Source organism: Chiloscyllium punctatum, chromosome 10 (genome assembly GCF_047496795.1).
Source record: "Chiloscyllium punctatum isolate Juve2018m chromosome 10, sChiPun1.3, whole genome shotgun sequence".
Classification (NCBI taxonomy): Eukaryota; Metazoa; Chordata; class Chondrichthyes; order Orectolobiformes; family Hemiscylliidae; genus Chiloscyllium; species Chiloscyllium punctatum.
This window is the reverse complement of record NC_092748.1, coordinates 10,495,200-10,512,749: the sequence shown is the minus strand read 5'-3', so window position 1 is coordinate 10,512,749 and position 17,550 is coordinate 10,495,200. Positions and strand designations below refer to the sequence as shown.

Below are 17,550 nucleotides of genomic sequence, written 5' to 3'. Positions count from 1 at the left end.
GGTAGACTAACTGACTGGCAATATTTAATTCAGTGGAAGCATAGGTGCTGGATCCTAGTGCAATGTTTAACTATGGTTGATAATGGACAAAAGACCATTTTTGTCTTATATTATGACAATGTGGTCAGTAATGTACTGGAGATTCTGAGTGTAATTCACACTGGCAAATTACAAGTTCATTTTTTAAAAAATAGTTAAGGAATTGCAATAACCTTAAATTAACAAGCTTTCCAATTATACGAAGCTGTTGTGTGCTTCTGCATTACGTTATTGACCATTTCGGTCCAAAGAGATGAGATGGAAACATAGAAACATGCTTAATTCATTTGCAATTCAAAAGGTTCAAAGCACACTCCACAGCATTCTTATCACTGTGGTAAAAACAATGACTGCAGATGCTGGAAACCAGATTCTGGAGTAGTGGTGCTGGAAAAGCACAGCAGTTCAGGCTGCATCAGAGGAGCAGTAAAATCGACTTTTCGGGCAAAAGCCCTTCATCAGGAATAAAGGCAGATAGCCTGAAGGGTGTAGAGATAAGTGAGATGAGGGTGGGGATGGGGAGACCAATATCATTTATTGTATCCATTGCTCCCGATGCGGTCTCCTGTACATTGGGAAGACTGGACGCCTCCTAGCAGAGCACTTTAGGGAACATCTCCGGGACAGCTGCACCAATCAACCACACCACCCTGTAGCCCAACATTTCAACTCCCCCTCCCACTCTGCCGAGGACATGGAGGTCCTGGGCCTCCTTCGCTGCTCCCTCACCACCAGACGCCTGGAGGAAGAACGCCTCACCTTCCGCCTCGGAACATTTCAACCCCAGGGCAAAAATGTGGACTTCAACAGCTTCCTCATTTCCCCTTGCCCCATCTCAGCCCAGTTCCAAACTTCCAGCTCAGCACTGTCCCCATGACTTGTTCTACCTGCCTATCTTCTTTTCCACTGATCCACTCCATCCTCTCCCCCCACCCGACCTACCACCTTCATCCCCTCCCCTACTCACCTCCTATACTCTATGCTATACTTCCTCTGTACTTTTTCCCCATCCCCACCCTCCTCTCACTTATCTCTCCACCCTTCAGGCTCTCTGCCTGTATTCCTGATGAAGGGCTTTTGCCCAAAACATCGATTTTACTGCTCCTTGGATGCTGCCTGAACTGCTGTGCTCTTCCAGCACCACTACTCCAGCATTCTCATCATTGTATAGAGTCATAGGATCTGTTTCTATGCTGTACATCTCTTCGGTCCAACCTGTCCATGCCGACCAGATATCCCAACTCAATCTAGTCCCACCTGCCAGCACCCAGCCTCTATCCCTCCAAACCCTTCCTATTCATATACCCATCCAGATGCCTTTTACATATTGCAATTGTACCAGCCTCCACCACTTCCTCTGGCAGCTCATTCCATACACGTACCACCCTTTGCAGGAAAAAGTTGGCCCTTAGGTTTATTTTGTATCTTTCCCCTCTCACCTAACCCTATGCCCTCTAGTTCTGGACTCACCGACCTCAGGGAAAAGACTTTGTCAATTTATCCTATCTTTGCTTCTCATAATTTTGTAAACCTCTATAAGGTCACCCCTCGACCTCCAACGCTCCAGGGAAAACAGCCCCAGTCTGTTCAGCCTCTCCCTGTAGCTCAGATCCTCCAACCCTGGCAACATCCTTGTAAATCTTTTCTGAACCCTTTCAAGTTTCACAACGTCTTTCCAATAGGAAGGAGACCAGAATTGCACGCAATATTCCAACAGTGGCCTAACCAATGTCCTGTACAGCCGCAACATGACCTCCCAACTCCTGTACTCAATACTCTGACCAATAAAGGAAAGCATACCAAACGCCTTCTTCACTATCATATCAACCTGCGACTCCACTTTCAAGGAGCTATGAACCTGCACTCCAAGGTCTCTTTGTTCAGCAACACTCCATACGACCTTACCATTCAGTGTATAAGTCCTGCTAAGATTTGCTATCCCAAAATACAGCACCTCGCATTTATCTGAATTAAACTCCATCTTCCACTTCTCAGCCCATTGGCCCATCTGGTCCGGATCCTGCTGTAATCGGAGGTAACCCTCTTCGCTGTCCACTACACCCCCAATTTTGCTGTCATCTGCAAACTTACTAACTATACCTCTTACGCTCGCATCCAAATCATTTATGTAAATAACAAAAGGTAAAAGGCCCAGCACCAATCCTTGTGGCACTCCACTGGTCACAGGCATCCAATCTGAAGAACAACCCTCCACCACCACCCCCTGTCTTCTACCTTTGAGCCAGTTCTGTATCCAAATGGCTAGTTCTCCCAGTATTCCATGAGATCTAACCTTGCTAATCAGTCTCCCATGGGGAACCTTATCGAATGCCTTACTGAAGTCCATATAGATCACATCTACTGCTCTGCCCTCATCAATCTTCTTTGTTACTTCTTCCCGTTCTGTAATTATTACATTTTGTTGCCCATGCTCAAAGCAATGATGCAATCTGTTCAATGTCAACTACTGATAAAGTATGGATCCAAATTATTTTAATCTCCTTTAAATACCAGAAGATAATGACCAGCTCACACACCTTAAGAGTACGTTTAATGCTTGCCTTTCTAACAATTTCCCAGGTGCTGACATCACCAAAGCAAGCCTGGAAATTTCCAATGTGCTAGATCTCAATGCTGACAACTGCAATGACGCTCAGGAAGAATCGGATACTGTTCTTTCATCATTTCAGCCCTCATTAGTGGCGCATTGGCACTGGAGATGGTGGCATTGTGCTTCTGCTTTAGCAGAAGTTCAATCAGCTTCCATTGTTAAATTTTGATAAATTAGATCCCTTAAAGAGTACAACAACACAAATTACAAACCCGACATCATTGCACTGCACAGCCCACCTCTATCAAGACAACTAACGGAGGAAGTTAATCCAGAGGATATGGATGATAAAAGACAACAAAAACAGTTGTTGGCAGAATGGGTTTGTAAAAAGCAACTTAATTTTAGGTGGTGTAATGCAACAGAAGTAATAAGATGACAATATACTCCGTGAAAATAAATGCTAAAACAAGATATAGGTATAAAAGCAACCAAAAAATGTACAGATTCATAATTCTTGAAAATCAACATTATCGGTCTAATGACATAATACAATTCATTATTCCATGTGCCATTGGGAGCAAGAGGGATATCCTAAATACCATTGACTGATAAAGGTAAGAAACATTCTCTTGAGAACAGTTATGTAATAGTAACAGCTCCAACGCAACGCGTTATTCATTGAACGCACTGGTTAATAGAATTTGTTCAAAGTGACTCAGTACCAGCCATAAGACACAGCACATTTTAATGCTCAACCCTTGTTGTACAACACATTAACTATCAATTATATAAAGCAAGATGCAAGTTATTAGGCGAGGCTTACATGATCCCTTCCCTTAGGCCTATTAGTTGAATGAGGTGGGATTTATCTGGTGAAAACCAAGGTTTAATTACCTGAATTTTGCAATTTGTGATGGAAGGAATTTGAACCCACAGCCTCTGCTGGTGCAGTACCGTAACAACTTAGCTGTCATATCCTGTATACCTAATTCAACACTGACAAGCAATTGCCCTTGAGACTCTAACAGACTTCCAACATGCAGGTAAATATGTAAAAGGTCAGAACAAAACAAAACATTCAAGGTTTATGCACCTTTCCTTTCCAATAGGACTTAACTGTTTTAAATGGTTTCTGAACCTTGAAAAGCAGGGAATGGATTTGGGAAGAGGCACAATCTCTTTATTACATCCTACTTTGTCACTTCATTTGTCATGATTTATTTGGAAATGCAAAAATACAAAAATGTAACTGGAGCTTGAGTAAATCACAGACAGCCCATTGAGCTGCCAGATTGAGAAAAAAACCTTAGTTTCAATCCACTCTGCAATTCACTCCCTGTATCCCTGATATCCTGAGATCTCAGAAATCTGTCAAGACCAACTTTAAATATATTCAACAACGAAACATCTTCAACCCTCTTGCAGAGAGAATTCCAAAGAATCATAACCCTTGGACTGAAGAAATTTCTCTTCCTCAGTCCCAAATTATTTGCCCCTTATCAACCAATGGCTGGCATAAGACAGTTATGGAACACAGCCCCCGGATTTCCTTACAAGTATGGTGCACCAGAAAATGGGTTTACTCACAATTGCTCCCAGTGTTGGGGAGTGATGATGAGATTGTGTTGAGTACAGTAATTTAATTGAACGTAACTTAAGCTACCTTGTTGTAACTTGCTATAATTTTATTTTATCTGGTTTTTCTTTATTTCTTAATGGCTGTTTATTGAACTATAGTTTTATAAAGTTCTTTTTTATTCTTTTGGTGTTTTGTTAAGTCTGTAGATTAGCAGTTTGGTTTTTTTTATTGTTGCTATTGTGAAGTTGACATACTATTTTGTACTGGTTTTGTAATCTTGTTTAAAAAAAACTAAAATTTCTTTTCTCTAAATTTTGTGAACAAAAAAACAGGGTCATGGGTAGTGTTTGGAACAGAGGGACCGAGGGAGATTCAGGTCTGTAATTTTTTGAAGTTTACATCACAAGGAGACAGGGTAGTTAAGAAGGCATTTCGCATTCTTGCCCTCATTGCTCAGTCCTTAGAGTATCAGAGTTGGGGCGTCATGTTGAGATTGCACAGAACGTTGATGAGGCCTTTTCTGGATTACTGCGTCCAGTTCTGTTCACTCAGTTATAGGAAAGATATTACTAAGCAGGAGAGGGTTCAGACGAGATTTACTGGGTGTTACTGGGAATGGTGGGTTTGAGTTATAAGGAGAGACTGGATGGGCTGGACATTTTCTTCCACAGGAGCTGAGGAGGTATTTATGTAACCTTGTAGAGGTTTAGCACATCAGGAGGGGTATTGATAAGGTGCATGCCGAGTGTCTTTCCTTAACGTGGGGCATCTCAAGCCTGTGGGCATATTTTGTAAGTGAGAGGAGAAAGATTTACAAACGACATGAAAGGCAACTTTTTTTTTTAAAACACACGTGGTTTGTGTGTAGAATGACCTTCCAGATGAAGTGGTGGATGTGGGCATAGTTATGTTTAAAAAACATTTGGTAAGTACATGAACAAGAAATGTTTGGAGGGATATGGGCTAAGCACAGGCAGGTGGAACTAATTTAGTTTGGAATGATGGCCAGCATGGGCTATTTAGACTGAAGGGTCTGTTTCCGTGCTGTATGACTCCATGACGCTCGAACATCAAGCAGCGAAATGGTTGGATTCTCTCTTGTCAGATATGGTCATTGTGTGGCACTGACGTTACTTGCGACTGATTCTGTGGCACTTGTTACAGCCCTCGGTGATTTTTCATTTTTATTTTGTTCTTTTACCAAATCAGGTTTGCAGCTGTGAACTGGGAACTATGACCTAAATATGAATTGTGGGCTGTGGGCAACAACTTGTGTTAAAACTGAAAACATGAATAAACAGGCTCCTGATCTAAAGATTCTGAAGTTACTTCATCATCAGGGAAGAGCAATACCTGGGAATTGATTCCAGCAAGTCTAAAAAAGACGTTATGCTCTCATGTATGGAAAAGGCTGCCAGAAAAGGTGAAGGCTGGTACAATTGCAACATTTAAAAGGCTGGATAGGTATATGAATAGGATGGTTGAGAGGGATATGGGCCAAGTGCTGGCAAATTGGACTAGATTGGGTAGCGATATCAGGTCTGCATGGACGAGTGGGACCAAAGGGTCTGTTTCCGAGTTGTAACTCTATGAATCCAGCAGATGGCAGATTTCGAAAAGTAACTGGGGCTTCCTGGACATTATGGTCAGTCTGTCAGCGAGTGGTTTGAGTTTGAACTGAGTTTTGAACCATGTTTTCTGGAAGGAGGAATCTAGCTGTTGATGCTAGATCACAAAGATATTGAAAACTCCCTGCCTAGACTTCCTAATTTCTTCAAATTTCAGAGAATAAAAAACTCAGGTCGAAGTATTACAGAATGAACCGTCCAGCTGATCCTGAGAGACGGCTTCAGAAAATTAACAAAGAAACAATTTTCTATGCTTGCAGAAGAGCACGTCTGGCCACCTTTGTCATTTTATTCATCTCTTAAAAATGTGCGTGTTTATCTGCCTACGTTTTGCACGAATGGGGTTGAAAACATTCGTTTTTGGTTGAAAGCTGAGACCAATTAGATTACTTTGTTCAGAAACAGAAGGTGCTGAAAAAGTTCAGCAGATCTGGCAGCATCTGTGAAGAGAAATCAAAGTTAACATTTCGAGTCATAGAGATGTACAGCATGGCAACAGACCCTTCAGTCCACCCCATCCATGCTGGCCAGATATCCCGACCCAATCTAGTCCCACCTGCCAGCACCCGGCCTGTATCCCTCCAAACCCTTCCTATTCATATTCCCATCCAGATGCCTTTTAAAATGTTGCAATTGTACCAACCTCCACCATGTCCTCTGGCAGCTCATTCCATACACGTACCACCACCTGTGTGAAAATGTTGCCCCTTAGATCTCTTTTATATCTTTCCCCTCTCACCCTAAGCCCTCTAGTTCTGGACTCCCCGACGCCAGGGAAAAGACTTTGCCTATTTACCATATCCATGCTCCTCATGATTTTATAAACCTCTATAAGGTCACCCCTCAACCTCCGCTGCTCCAGGAAAAATACCCCTTGCCTATCCAACCTCTCCCTATAGCTCAAATCCTCCAACCTTGGCAACATCCTTGTAAATCTTTTCTGAACCCTTTCAAGTTTCACAACCTCCTTCCAAAAGGAAAGAGACCAAAATTGCATGCAATATTCCAACAATAGTCTAACCAATGCCCTGTATAGCCACAACATGATGGATGGGTGTGGGCCAGGTGTTGGCAGGTGGGACTAGACTAGGTTGAGATATCTAGTCGGCATGGACAAGTTGGACCGAAGGGTCTGTTTCCGTGCTGTGTATCTCTATAACTCTACCACTGTGACTCTATGACTTACAGCTCTTAAGCTGGACTGGAAGAAATAAGGTAAACACAAGGAAGTTCACCTTACAGCTAAAAAGAAGTATGAGGAAAATGTGCTAATTTTTCCCTTCTGATTATTGTTCTTTAAACCAGAATTGGGATTGGTGATTTTTAGTTATATTCATTCATGGGATGTAGGCATCGCTGGTTGGGCCAACATTTATTGCCCATCCCTGGTTACCGTTGAGGAAATGTTGGTGAGCTGCATTCTTGAACTGCTGCAGCCATGCGCTGTGAATAGACCCACAATGCCAAGAGGGAGGGCATTCCAGTATTTTGACCCAATAAGAGTGAGGCAACGGCAATATATTTGCAAGTCAGGACAGCAAGTTACTTGAGGGGGAGCTTATGGGTGTTGGCATTCCCACATATCTGTTCCCCTCGTCCTTCGAAATGGTCGTAGTTATGGGTTGGAAGGTGCTGCCTAAGGAATTTCTGCAGTTCTTCCTGTGGACAGGAGACACTACAGCTACTGAGTGTCAGTGGTGGAGGGAATGGAAATTTATGGATGTGGTATCAATCAAGCTGGCTGCTTTGTCCTGATAGTGTTAATCTTGAGTGTTGCGGGAGCTGCACCTAACCAAGGTATATTCCATCACACTCCTTAGTTGTGCCATGTCAAGTGATGGATAGGCTGTTCTTGCAGCCACTACATTCATGTAGTGAGTCCAGTTTAGCTTCTCGTCAATTGTAACCCCAAGGACATTGATAGTGGAAGATTCTGTGATGGTAACACCATTGAATGTCAAGGAGTAGAAGTTGGATTGGCTCTTATGGGTGATAATCATTGCCTGGCATTTAAGTGGCACAAATACAACTTGCCATTTGTCAGCTCAAACCGAGATATTTCCCAGATCTTGGACTTGAATATGGGCTGCTTCAGTATCTGAGGAGCCATGAACAATGCTGAACATTGTTCGCTGATGCTTGCACATCCTCATTTTTGATGTTATGGATGGAGGGAACATCATTGATGAAGCAGTTGAAGATGGTTAGGTCCAGAACACTACTCTGAGTAAATCATGCCAACATGTCTTGCAACTGAGATGACTCATCAATAACTACCACCATCTTATGTGCCAGGTATGACTCCAACTATTAGAGAGTTGTCCAGTGACACCGACTGATTCCAGTTTTGTTGGGGTCCTTGATGCCATACTCTGTCGAATGCAGCCTTAATGTCAAGGGCTGTGACACTTACCTCACCTTGTGCAAGCCAAAAAAAAGGCTAATTTATATTTGAAGCTAACTCTCCCTCCCTAAACATGTTGCATTCATAAAAAAAATCAATGTATTAAAATATACAATGTGTTTAATTGTTTCTCAGGGCGTTCAACGTACCACTTAAAAATACTGGGAAAGATGATCAACAACCTGATCATAGATACAAGTTTCAATGTGCACACCAAAGAGCAGCTATACTGAGTCCTGGAAATAATCTAGATTCGCAGACCAAGACAACTCAAAACTCAGCTGTCAAGGTACTGCAATGAAGGTTGTGGATACACAAGATACAACAATCAGGAGTACAGACCACTCAAACTGCTGAGCGCGAGGCAGGATGAGAGACTGGTATGGACAAGGCCACATAGGGCTTGGAAAATAAAGAAGGGACTGGTAACATCAAAGCATTTTTGGATTTGCAGACAGAGGTTGGAAAGTAAAGGGGTGCTGGACAAATGGGACTTGCAAATGATTAGGAGAGCATTGGAATCGTGAAATATTGGTGAAGTCTGGAGATAATGAAAATAGTGATTGGGTTTTAGCAGAACACTAGTTGGCACAATCTCTGGAACAGCAGCATGTCTTATTTTCAGGCTTGTGAATTTTTTTTTACCTGATATAGATTCTCTTCCACCCAGGAATGTATGTGAAGACCAGTTTGATCATAACGTCAGAGAGATGGACAGCACAGAAACAGATCCTTCAGTCCAACTCATCCATGCTGACCAGATATCCCAACCCAATCTAGTCCCACCTGCCAGCACCTGGCTCATATCCCTCCAAACCCTTCCTATTCCTATACCCATCCAGATGCCTTTTAAATGTTGCAATTATACCAGGCTCCACCACTTCCTCTGGCAGCTCATTCCATAGCATGCATCACCCTCTGCCTGAAAAGGTTACCCATTAAGACCCTTTTAAATTTTTCTCCTCAACCTAAACCTGTGCCCTCCAGTTCTGGATTTCCCTATCCCAGGCAAAAGACTTTGTCTGTCTATTTATCCTATCCATGCCTCTCACGGTTTTATAAACCTCTAAGATCACGACTCAGGCATTCCAGGGTAAACAGCCTCTTCAGCCTCTCCCAATAGCTCAAACTCTCCAAATCTGACAACATCCTTGCAAATCTTGTCTGAAACCTTTCAAGTCTGACAATATTCTTCCAATAGGAGGGAGACCAGAATTGCACGCAATATTCAAAAAGTGGCCGAACCAACGTCCAGTACAGCCACAAATTGTTTCAACTAATCTTTACTGGTAGCTCAAATGGTTCAGCTACAAGATGAATGGAAAGCTGTTTATTTAGTGAGTCAGTTCACTAAGATCTGGTAAACTGTCTGAGTCTACTTTTGTGTGAAGTCTAAATAAGGTACACAAATCTGCAGAAGAACTTAGGTGTCAAACTTTGCTTTAGCTAAGAAAAGAGTTGCCAAAGAAAGTAAGCTGGACAAACATTAAATGTTTTATTAACAATTTACACTTATATTCGTGATCTGCTTAGAGGAGTCATCAATGTCTTGCCGGAGTCAATGTTGCTTCATGAACAGTGATGGAAAACTGGAATCAAATCAATGCTTTGTGGTAAACTCAGTAATCTGATTCCTGAATCAGACAGTTCAGCAGGACAACAAAGGATCATTGTTGATTGACTAGCTACTGAATGCTAAACTCTACTATTCAGCTCTATACGTCGCCACTAATCCCTACCCTGAAACCGAGACAGGGATTATAACTAGCAGTAGAGCACTATTTTGTCTCAGATAGCTAAATTCTCTAAGTTCCTGTGTCCATACCAACTGACCCACATGTCTTTGTTCTTTCAAATTGCACTCAAACTCTCTGGATTGACAGATTATACAGTATATTCAAAGCAATGTAGATTTTTCAATAGTTTCTGGATTTGTCAAAAAAAATTCCTAAAATGCATTGAAGACCAAAATCCCAGTAAAACAATTAACAGTAGTGATTAAAAAAAGGATCAAAGTAGCAGACAAAGGCTTTTCAAGACAGAACAGTTCAAACATTCGATCAAAGTTGACATGAGAAAACAGTGAAAGGGGCTAGTGAGAGTTATCAAAACGGCTGGTTTTGGTAGATCAAAGCATACACACCAGCACAGAAGGTGCTGCAGGAAACTGCAAGAACAGAACAAAGAAAAACAGTCTACTGTCTCCCAAGATAATACTTGATATTGTAGTGGCCAAGCCTGTGTTAAGAATTGCCTGATGTGGTATTAGGAATCACGCTTTGGCATGGCAGTCTCTTACATGTTATCTGCAGAAGACGACAGTAGGCTGAGAATACAATTGAGTCACGGGCCTTTGTTGAATCCCATAGCAGAAAGACCGGTATAATATTACGAAACACTGATCTTGAGTTTGTAAGTTCATTCTCACATGAAACAGAAGGTGATGGGTTGAAAAATCACACCAGTCACCCAAACAACTATTCTAGGTGAACTCCAGTGCACACTTAAGGGAGGGGAACATCTCTGAGATTTCTTTCGGAACTGAACCCCCATCTGTCTTCTCAGATACAACTTCCCAAGGCACTATTTGAAGACAAACAGAGCATTTTTCAGGTATCATGGTCAAGATTTACTGCTCAATCAAATCCAACGGATTGTCTGTCTATTATTACTTCTGTATTCTGAGTGCAAACTGGCTGTCACTTTCCAAGATTACAATATTCAAAAACACTTAGCTGGTGGCATGATGGCTCAGTGGTTAGCACTGCTGCCTCACAGCGCCAGAAACCAGAGTTTGATTCCAGCCTCGGAAGACTGTCTGTGTGGAGTTTGCATGGGTTTCCTTCAGATGCTCTGGTTTCCTCCCACAATCCAAAGATGTGTAGGTTAGGTGAATTGGCCGTGCTAAATGTGTTAGTTTGGGGTAAATGTAGAGCAATTGGGTAGGGGTATGGGTTTGAATAGGATACTCTTCGAAGGGTCGGTGTGGACGTGTTGGGCCGAAGGGCGTGTTACCACATCGTAGAGATTCTAAGGCCCAAAGGTTTCAATTCCACAATCTCAATGTTGCTAAACACTGAGCCAAACACTGCCAAGAGGAACCCAAAATGAAAAGAACAGAGATGGCAACCCAGTTTAGGATTTTTTTGGAATCAGTGCCAAATAGAACCAAGGACAGCACTACAGAAGTTAAACTTGAGAGGTGGCAAGTGCTGAAGGAGGCTGAGACAGATAACAATGCAGAGGAGATTGTGCTGATGGATGAGCTATGGTCCGTGTAGTTCAGCTCATGGTCAAACAAGAAATTTAATTTGTCTATCATCAAGCTCAGCAGAAGCAAAGAGAATAGTAGCAGAGACTAATATACAAAACTTTTGCCGTAGGGTGAACAAAATGACATTGACCTTGCCAGTACTGCACTGTCAAAAGATCACATTTATTTATTTTGAGGGGGGGGGGGGGAAGAAAATTATTTGGGAAAAAAATGTCCTTCTCAAATTCAAATTTTGATGATTGAGAAAAAAATTAAAGAGAACATTTATAATAAACTGCCATTGGTGCAATTACTTCCAATTTTAAAAAATCCAATGAATTTCCATGCAGAAAGGTTCTCTAAATAGCTATGAGATATTGACCAGATAATCTGCTTTATTGAGCCTGAAATATAAATATTCACCATGGACACCAGGGAGACCACTGCTGCCCTTCTTTGAAATAGGGCCATGGAATGTTTCACTAACTTTTAAGATTCGAGAAGACAGGGCCTTCATTTAGTGTCTCAACCAAAATGCAGGTATTGCATTGAAACATCAGTCAAGATGTTATGTCCAATATAACATTATTAGACACCCTCGTGACTCAGTCAAGAACATTACCAAATGAGTCAGGGCCCACAAATTCAAATCTGAGCAAAAAAGATGTCACTGGAACAGATTCAATTCAATCATGACTTTATAGCTCAGCTAATCATTATTTAATTCGTAAATTATTTGACATGAATAAATGTATTATTTAATCTGCAACCTTGAGACTCACAACAAGAGCTATGATTTCAAGCAACATTTTCAGTCTTTGTTAATCTTATAATAAAAATACAATTAAAAAACATCCATTGCCCTGTACAAGTCGTGAAAGAATCTTCAATATTTCTCACTGCAGTTAGTTGTTTATAAGCTCTGCCAACAGCAGTTTTACAGAGTGTACGGAAACCTCTCATTAGCAAAGCAGCATCATAGGTTCTTTTGTCATTCAAAGAACATCCGCAGGAACTGAGTCTTCAACAGAGTACCCAGCAAACAATAAACAAAGTTAGTTATAACTTTGCAGCTTTCACGAACAAGATAACAGTGGTCACCACCAATTATTTTACCCCAAACTGGCCTTCATAATTGCCAAAGAACAGCTGCAATTATTTTGCCAGACCTTACACAGCAGATTTGGAACAAAGGTTTAACTCTTAAATCAATGGACTGCATTTGGATTAGGACCGAGGCTGCTGCACTTCCAAGCAACACAGATTTGTTCAAATTCTAAATCTGTTACAACAAAAAAGTATTTGACAAAAATTTTCTACACTTGCATTAGTCGCTAAATAAACTGAGAACTAGTTAGACTTTTGTTCTGAGCATAAAAAATCTTTTCAAAAGAAATATTTGTATCAACATCACAAGCTAGTGATACATTCTTAACTATAATGTTTCAAAAATAAAGTCAAAAATAGCACTATATAGAACATCTAAATCCTGATGCAAAAATATTCTAAATGCTTAATTTTTCAGTCAAAGCTAAAAACATTTCCATTTATTTCCATCATCTCAACAAACATTCGCTCTTCCAACTGAGAGGTTGTCCAATGTTTGGTTCAGCAATCCAATCTAATAAAAGAAATACCAATGGTAGTAAAATTCTGAGCAATTCTGCTTCCATCTGCAATGGTTCATTAATATTTTTATCAAGTTTATTTATGCAAGTTAATTCAGTATTTCCATAGATGCTTTGGTGCATAAGGAGTAGCCAGTCACTTCCTTAAAAGGTCCGCACACCTCAGTTTTAGGAGATGTGACTTGATCACCTAAAGTAATTTGCCTGACAACCACAGACGTGGCAACAACAACTGCTTGTGATCAAGGTCAGACACCTGATTAGCACACACATTTCTTCGACTGCTCCAAAAAGCAGATCAACCACTCAGCGAGACAGAACTTGACAATTTGTTTGAATGTTTCAGTTCCCATCGGAAGAATCAGATTCAGTGATTTCCATCAACACAACCTGCAAGTTGCACAGTGCAAAAAATCATACATGCTGCTCTTATGACAAAGCTATTTTCCAACTCAAACCTTCCTGCATCACTGCCTGACTGCCTTTTTGACTTGAAAAGCCATGATTTGGTGGTGCCGGTGTTGGAGTGGGTGTACCAAGTTAAAAATTACACAACACCAGGTTATAGTCCAACAGATTTATTTGGAAGCACTAGCTTTCGGAGTGCTGCTCCTTTATCAGGTGGTTGTGCTCGACCACCTGATGAAGGAGCAATCCTCTGAAAGCTCGTGCACCCAAACACACCTTTTGGACTATAACCTGGTGTTACTTAATTTTTAACTTTTAAAAAAGCCAACAGCCTCAAGTTTCAGTCAAACAGAACACCTGCATGTGGAACCACCCGAATGAGGCACTGACCCTGTTGCATTCAAGAAAGAGTTGATGGAACCAAAGTAAACATTCATCAAAATGTCAAAGCATTGATTGTTCTAACGCCCTGATTCAAACACTCCACCCGCTGCCATACAAAATAACATATACTTGTCAATCCTGTTACCCTGAAATTTAACACCTGAAAAGTCACTTTTTCTAAAATAAAGCATGGGTTATACCAAAGTATCCCTTGTGTTCAAGCTGGTAAATCTGAAATCTCAAGGAAGTGGAAACATACGAGTTAACAGTCAAGGTTGCTGTAGGTGCATTATAACTGGATTAGGGGTTCCTATTCATAACTGTTGTTGTTATCTTAAACTGAAAGTATGTATGGTGACGATGGGATGAGAAAAGATTCAACTATAACACCACATCACTCTAAACTTGGGAAAAAGAATCAAATAGTACCCAGCATCTGCAAATGGAATGCCAAAGATAAGCTTCTGAGGGAGGGTAACAACTTCAAGGAAAACGACGACCTGACCCTCACCCTAAAAAGAACTTTAAAAAAGAATGGACAGGGAGTAAAACGTACTCATTCTATCAGAGAAATGTAAATTACGTAAATTCGGCAATCAGTTTTGCCAGCGAGTTTGACAAGTTGAACATGTTATTCGAGTTAGTCCAGCTCCATATCGTTGAACTAAATTAGAAATTTGAATTTCAAATAGCATAACAAGTTATAGTCCAACAAGTTTATTTGGAAGCACTTGCTTTCAGAGCACCACTCCTTCATCAGGTAGTTGTGGAGGTTAAGATCATGCTCACGGAATTTGTAGCCATCTTTTATCTCATCTTTTAGAATGACCATGTTGGCTTCAGTTCTTTCATATGGATATCACAAAACCTTTTTTTAAAAAAAGTTACATTCTCAAGTGAAACTATGCAGAGGGCTTGTCAGTCTGACTCAACATTGGGACAAAGATAGAGATCACAGCTATTGTTTAAATAACCTGTGCTATCTTGAGAACGTAATTTAAAAGAAGCTCTGGGATTTACAGATCAAAGAACAGAAACCAGTATTCCAGTATAAAAGATGGAAGTTTTAATCTAAGATTGTTTACTGTATCACATCTTCATGACACTGGACTCCTTTGGCTATAAATTCTGTGAGCATGCTCTTAACCTGCACAACTACCTGATGAAGGAGCTGCACTCCAAAAGTTCGTACTTCCAAATAAACCGGTTGGACCTGGTGTTGAGAGATTTTTAACTTGGTACACCCCAGTCCAACACCAGCACCTCCAAGTCATGAATTTCAAATAAAAATGCTTAAAGCAGGAACAGTTGGCATGAAATCATTAAAATAAGACAGACAAATACAACTGCAAGTGTCATTCATAATGTTTGGATTCCCTTGCAGCATTTCCAATGAAAGAATTACTCTTTTGCTCATTTCTTTTCCCTCCTTCATGAACTTAGCTGCCCAAGGTATCATTTTTGTACCTGTTTTATCATTTATTCTGTACTTGACAAAACCATCTCAACTCCCCAAAACAGCTGCTGTTTCTCAATAAGCAGCAGATGGCAAAGAAGGCAGATCAACAAAAATAACCATCAGCAGCAAATCATTAATAATATGCACAATTATGCCTTGGTTCACAGACCAAGTGAAAAAAAGAATGTTAAATCACAAGAAATTCAACATCCAGGAAGAGAATAAGATGAATATACACTCTGACTTAGAGTACAAATACTGGAAGGTCAAGACAGAACAGGCACATCAGCGATCACAGCTGGTAGAGGAATCTCATCCAGAACATTATAATAGAGGCCAAATAAATGAACAAGACAGGGACAACCACACCAAGTGTCACCCATTTGCCCCACACTCCATGACGAACCGACATCTGGTTTACCATTCTGCAAAAACTGAAAGAGCTCCACCATATCGTTGGGGTAAAATAAACAAATATACACATCATTATATATTAGACGAACAGCCGAAATAAGCATCAAGGGTCCACCATTAGCGAAAAGAAAGTCGACACGAAGGTAGAGGGGTGGCTGTGAAACATTCCCCGCTAAATTGTCAACCCTTTCTCATGCATCAGCTAACTTAGGGACGTAATTTCTCCACTTGTTGTAAAACCCCAAGCCAATGCGACTTTCCGTTCGATGCTCTCAGAGAGAAAAAAAGGGGAAGACGAACAGGATTAGATCGGATATATACCGTGAGAAAGTTGACAGAAAACCGTCCTGGGGAGGAAAAGGACAGTGCTTCTTAACCACCTGAAGACTGAGTGGAAGATGAAGCAGAAAGGGAGAAAAAAAAAAGGCAGAAGAACGGCGTGGAGAAGAGTTCTGAGACAGGACCTGGTCGTGATCGCACAGAAATGAAACTAATTGTACTGTTTCATTAAGAAAAGCGGGGCGGGGCGAGAAGAAACAAAGAAAAGCAGATGGAAAAGAAAGACAGATGGAAGTATAGCGCTAGTGAAGGTGGGAAACAAATCCGAAACGTATTTGCACAATCGAGTTCGGGCGGTGAATTGGGTGATGAGAGCCAGCGGGGGAGAGGGGACATTTGGGACCGCCTGGAGTCACCGCACCAAGTGATGGTGAGTGGAGTTCCCCTGGTGGCGTGGCCCGCTGAGTTTCTCACACTGATCACCAGCAACAACAAGTGCGGCGGGGGATGAGCACCAACTCCATCAACCAGACCTCACGGTCCTGTGTGCGCCGTGCAGCCGGGGAGATCGAGCCGACGCTGCCAGCTCCCTTCACCCACAGCCCCCCCGTCAGCCAGCTCGCCATCCACCGGGGCGCTCACAATCAATCAGGACAGACACCAAAAAAAAATGCCAACTTCCCCTCTCCTCCTGCAAATACTGTCATGTTGTCAACCTGTAAATCACGATTACGGTACGAAAAAGGCACTAGAGGATGGAGTTGTTTTTTTTGTCGTCATCTCCGCAATACTCTATGCACATGGTTCATTGCACCCACTGATACATTTTGCATTGCATCCTTTGTTGCATTTTACGCCGTAAGCGGTATTTTTTTTTAAATTATGATTATGTTCGGCCAGAGGCTGCGGGCGCCGCGCGACATCAGGAGCCGGTAACGGCTGCCGCCCCCGGCGTTCCATCCGCCGCTCACAGACCACCGACCGACACGTCCTAGCCCCGCTTTTTTTCACATAGAAGTGGCCTCTGTTCGCTCACTCGTGCCTGTGAACATTTCCCCCCCCCCCACCCCAAGGATAAGGAAGGGGGGAGGGGAGGGTTTTGCCTCAGCTCACCTCGCCGCTCAGACTCAGCGTCTCCGCTCCCCTTTCGCACGGCGCGCTGCTCCGCCATCTTGCCACCGCCGCGGCTCACAGCCCCGCCCACAGATTGAGCCACCTCGCCATTGGTCGGGCGGCGCAGCCGGACTTGCTCCTCATTGGGCGGCTGACCGGGCTTTGCATTGGGCAGAAATCCCCCTTCAGCTTCCCCATTGGACAGGGCGCTGAAACTGGTGTGCATGCCGATTGGACTATCCCGCCTCCCCCCCTTCCATTGGACAGCGTGCTCGGTCCCTGCTCAGTGATTGGGCAAGTCGATGCCCATTGACCCAAACAGAACCAGAACCGACTGACCACACCAAGGCCCCCCCCCACAACCGTTCTACAAAGCATGACAGTTCTGACTGCAATAGGAAAACAAAA

At 42.2% G+C, this 17,550-nt stretch overlaps 1 protein-coding gene across 4 annotated transcripts in view; it reads right to left on the bottom strand.

The window, feature by feature from the left end:
• LOC140481885 (double-stranded RNA-specific editase 1-like) overlaps positions 1-17,223 on the bottom strand; it is a 317,299-nt gene extending 300,076 nt beyond the window's left edge. For all 4 annotated transcript variants that reach the window (XM_072578507.1, XM_072578510.1, XM_072578509.1 and 1 more), the window contains exon 1: positions 17,143-17,223. In XM_072578507.1, the coding sequence (XP_072434608.1) occupies positions 17,143-17,200 (58 nt within the window). In that variant the 5' untranslated portion in view covers positions 17,201-17,223. The remainder of the gene's footprint in view (positions 1-17,142) is intronic.
• Between the last annotated feature and the right edge of the window lie 327 nt (positions 17,224-17,550).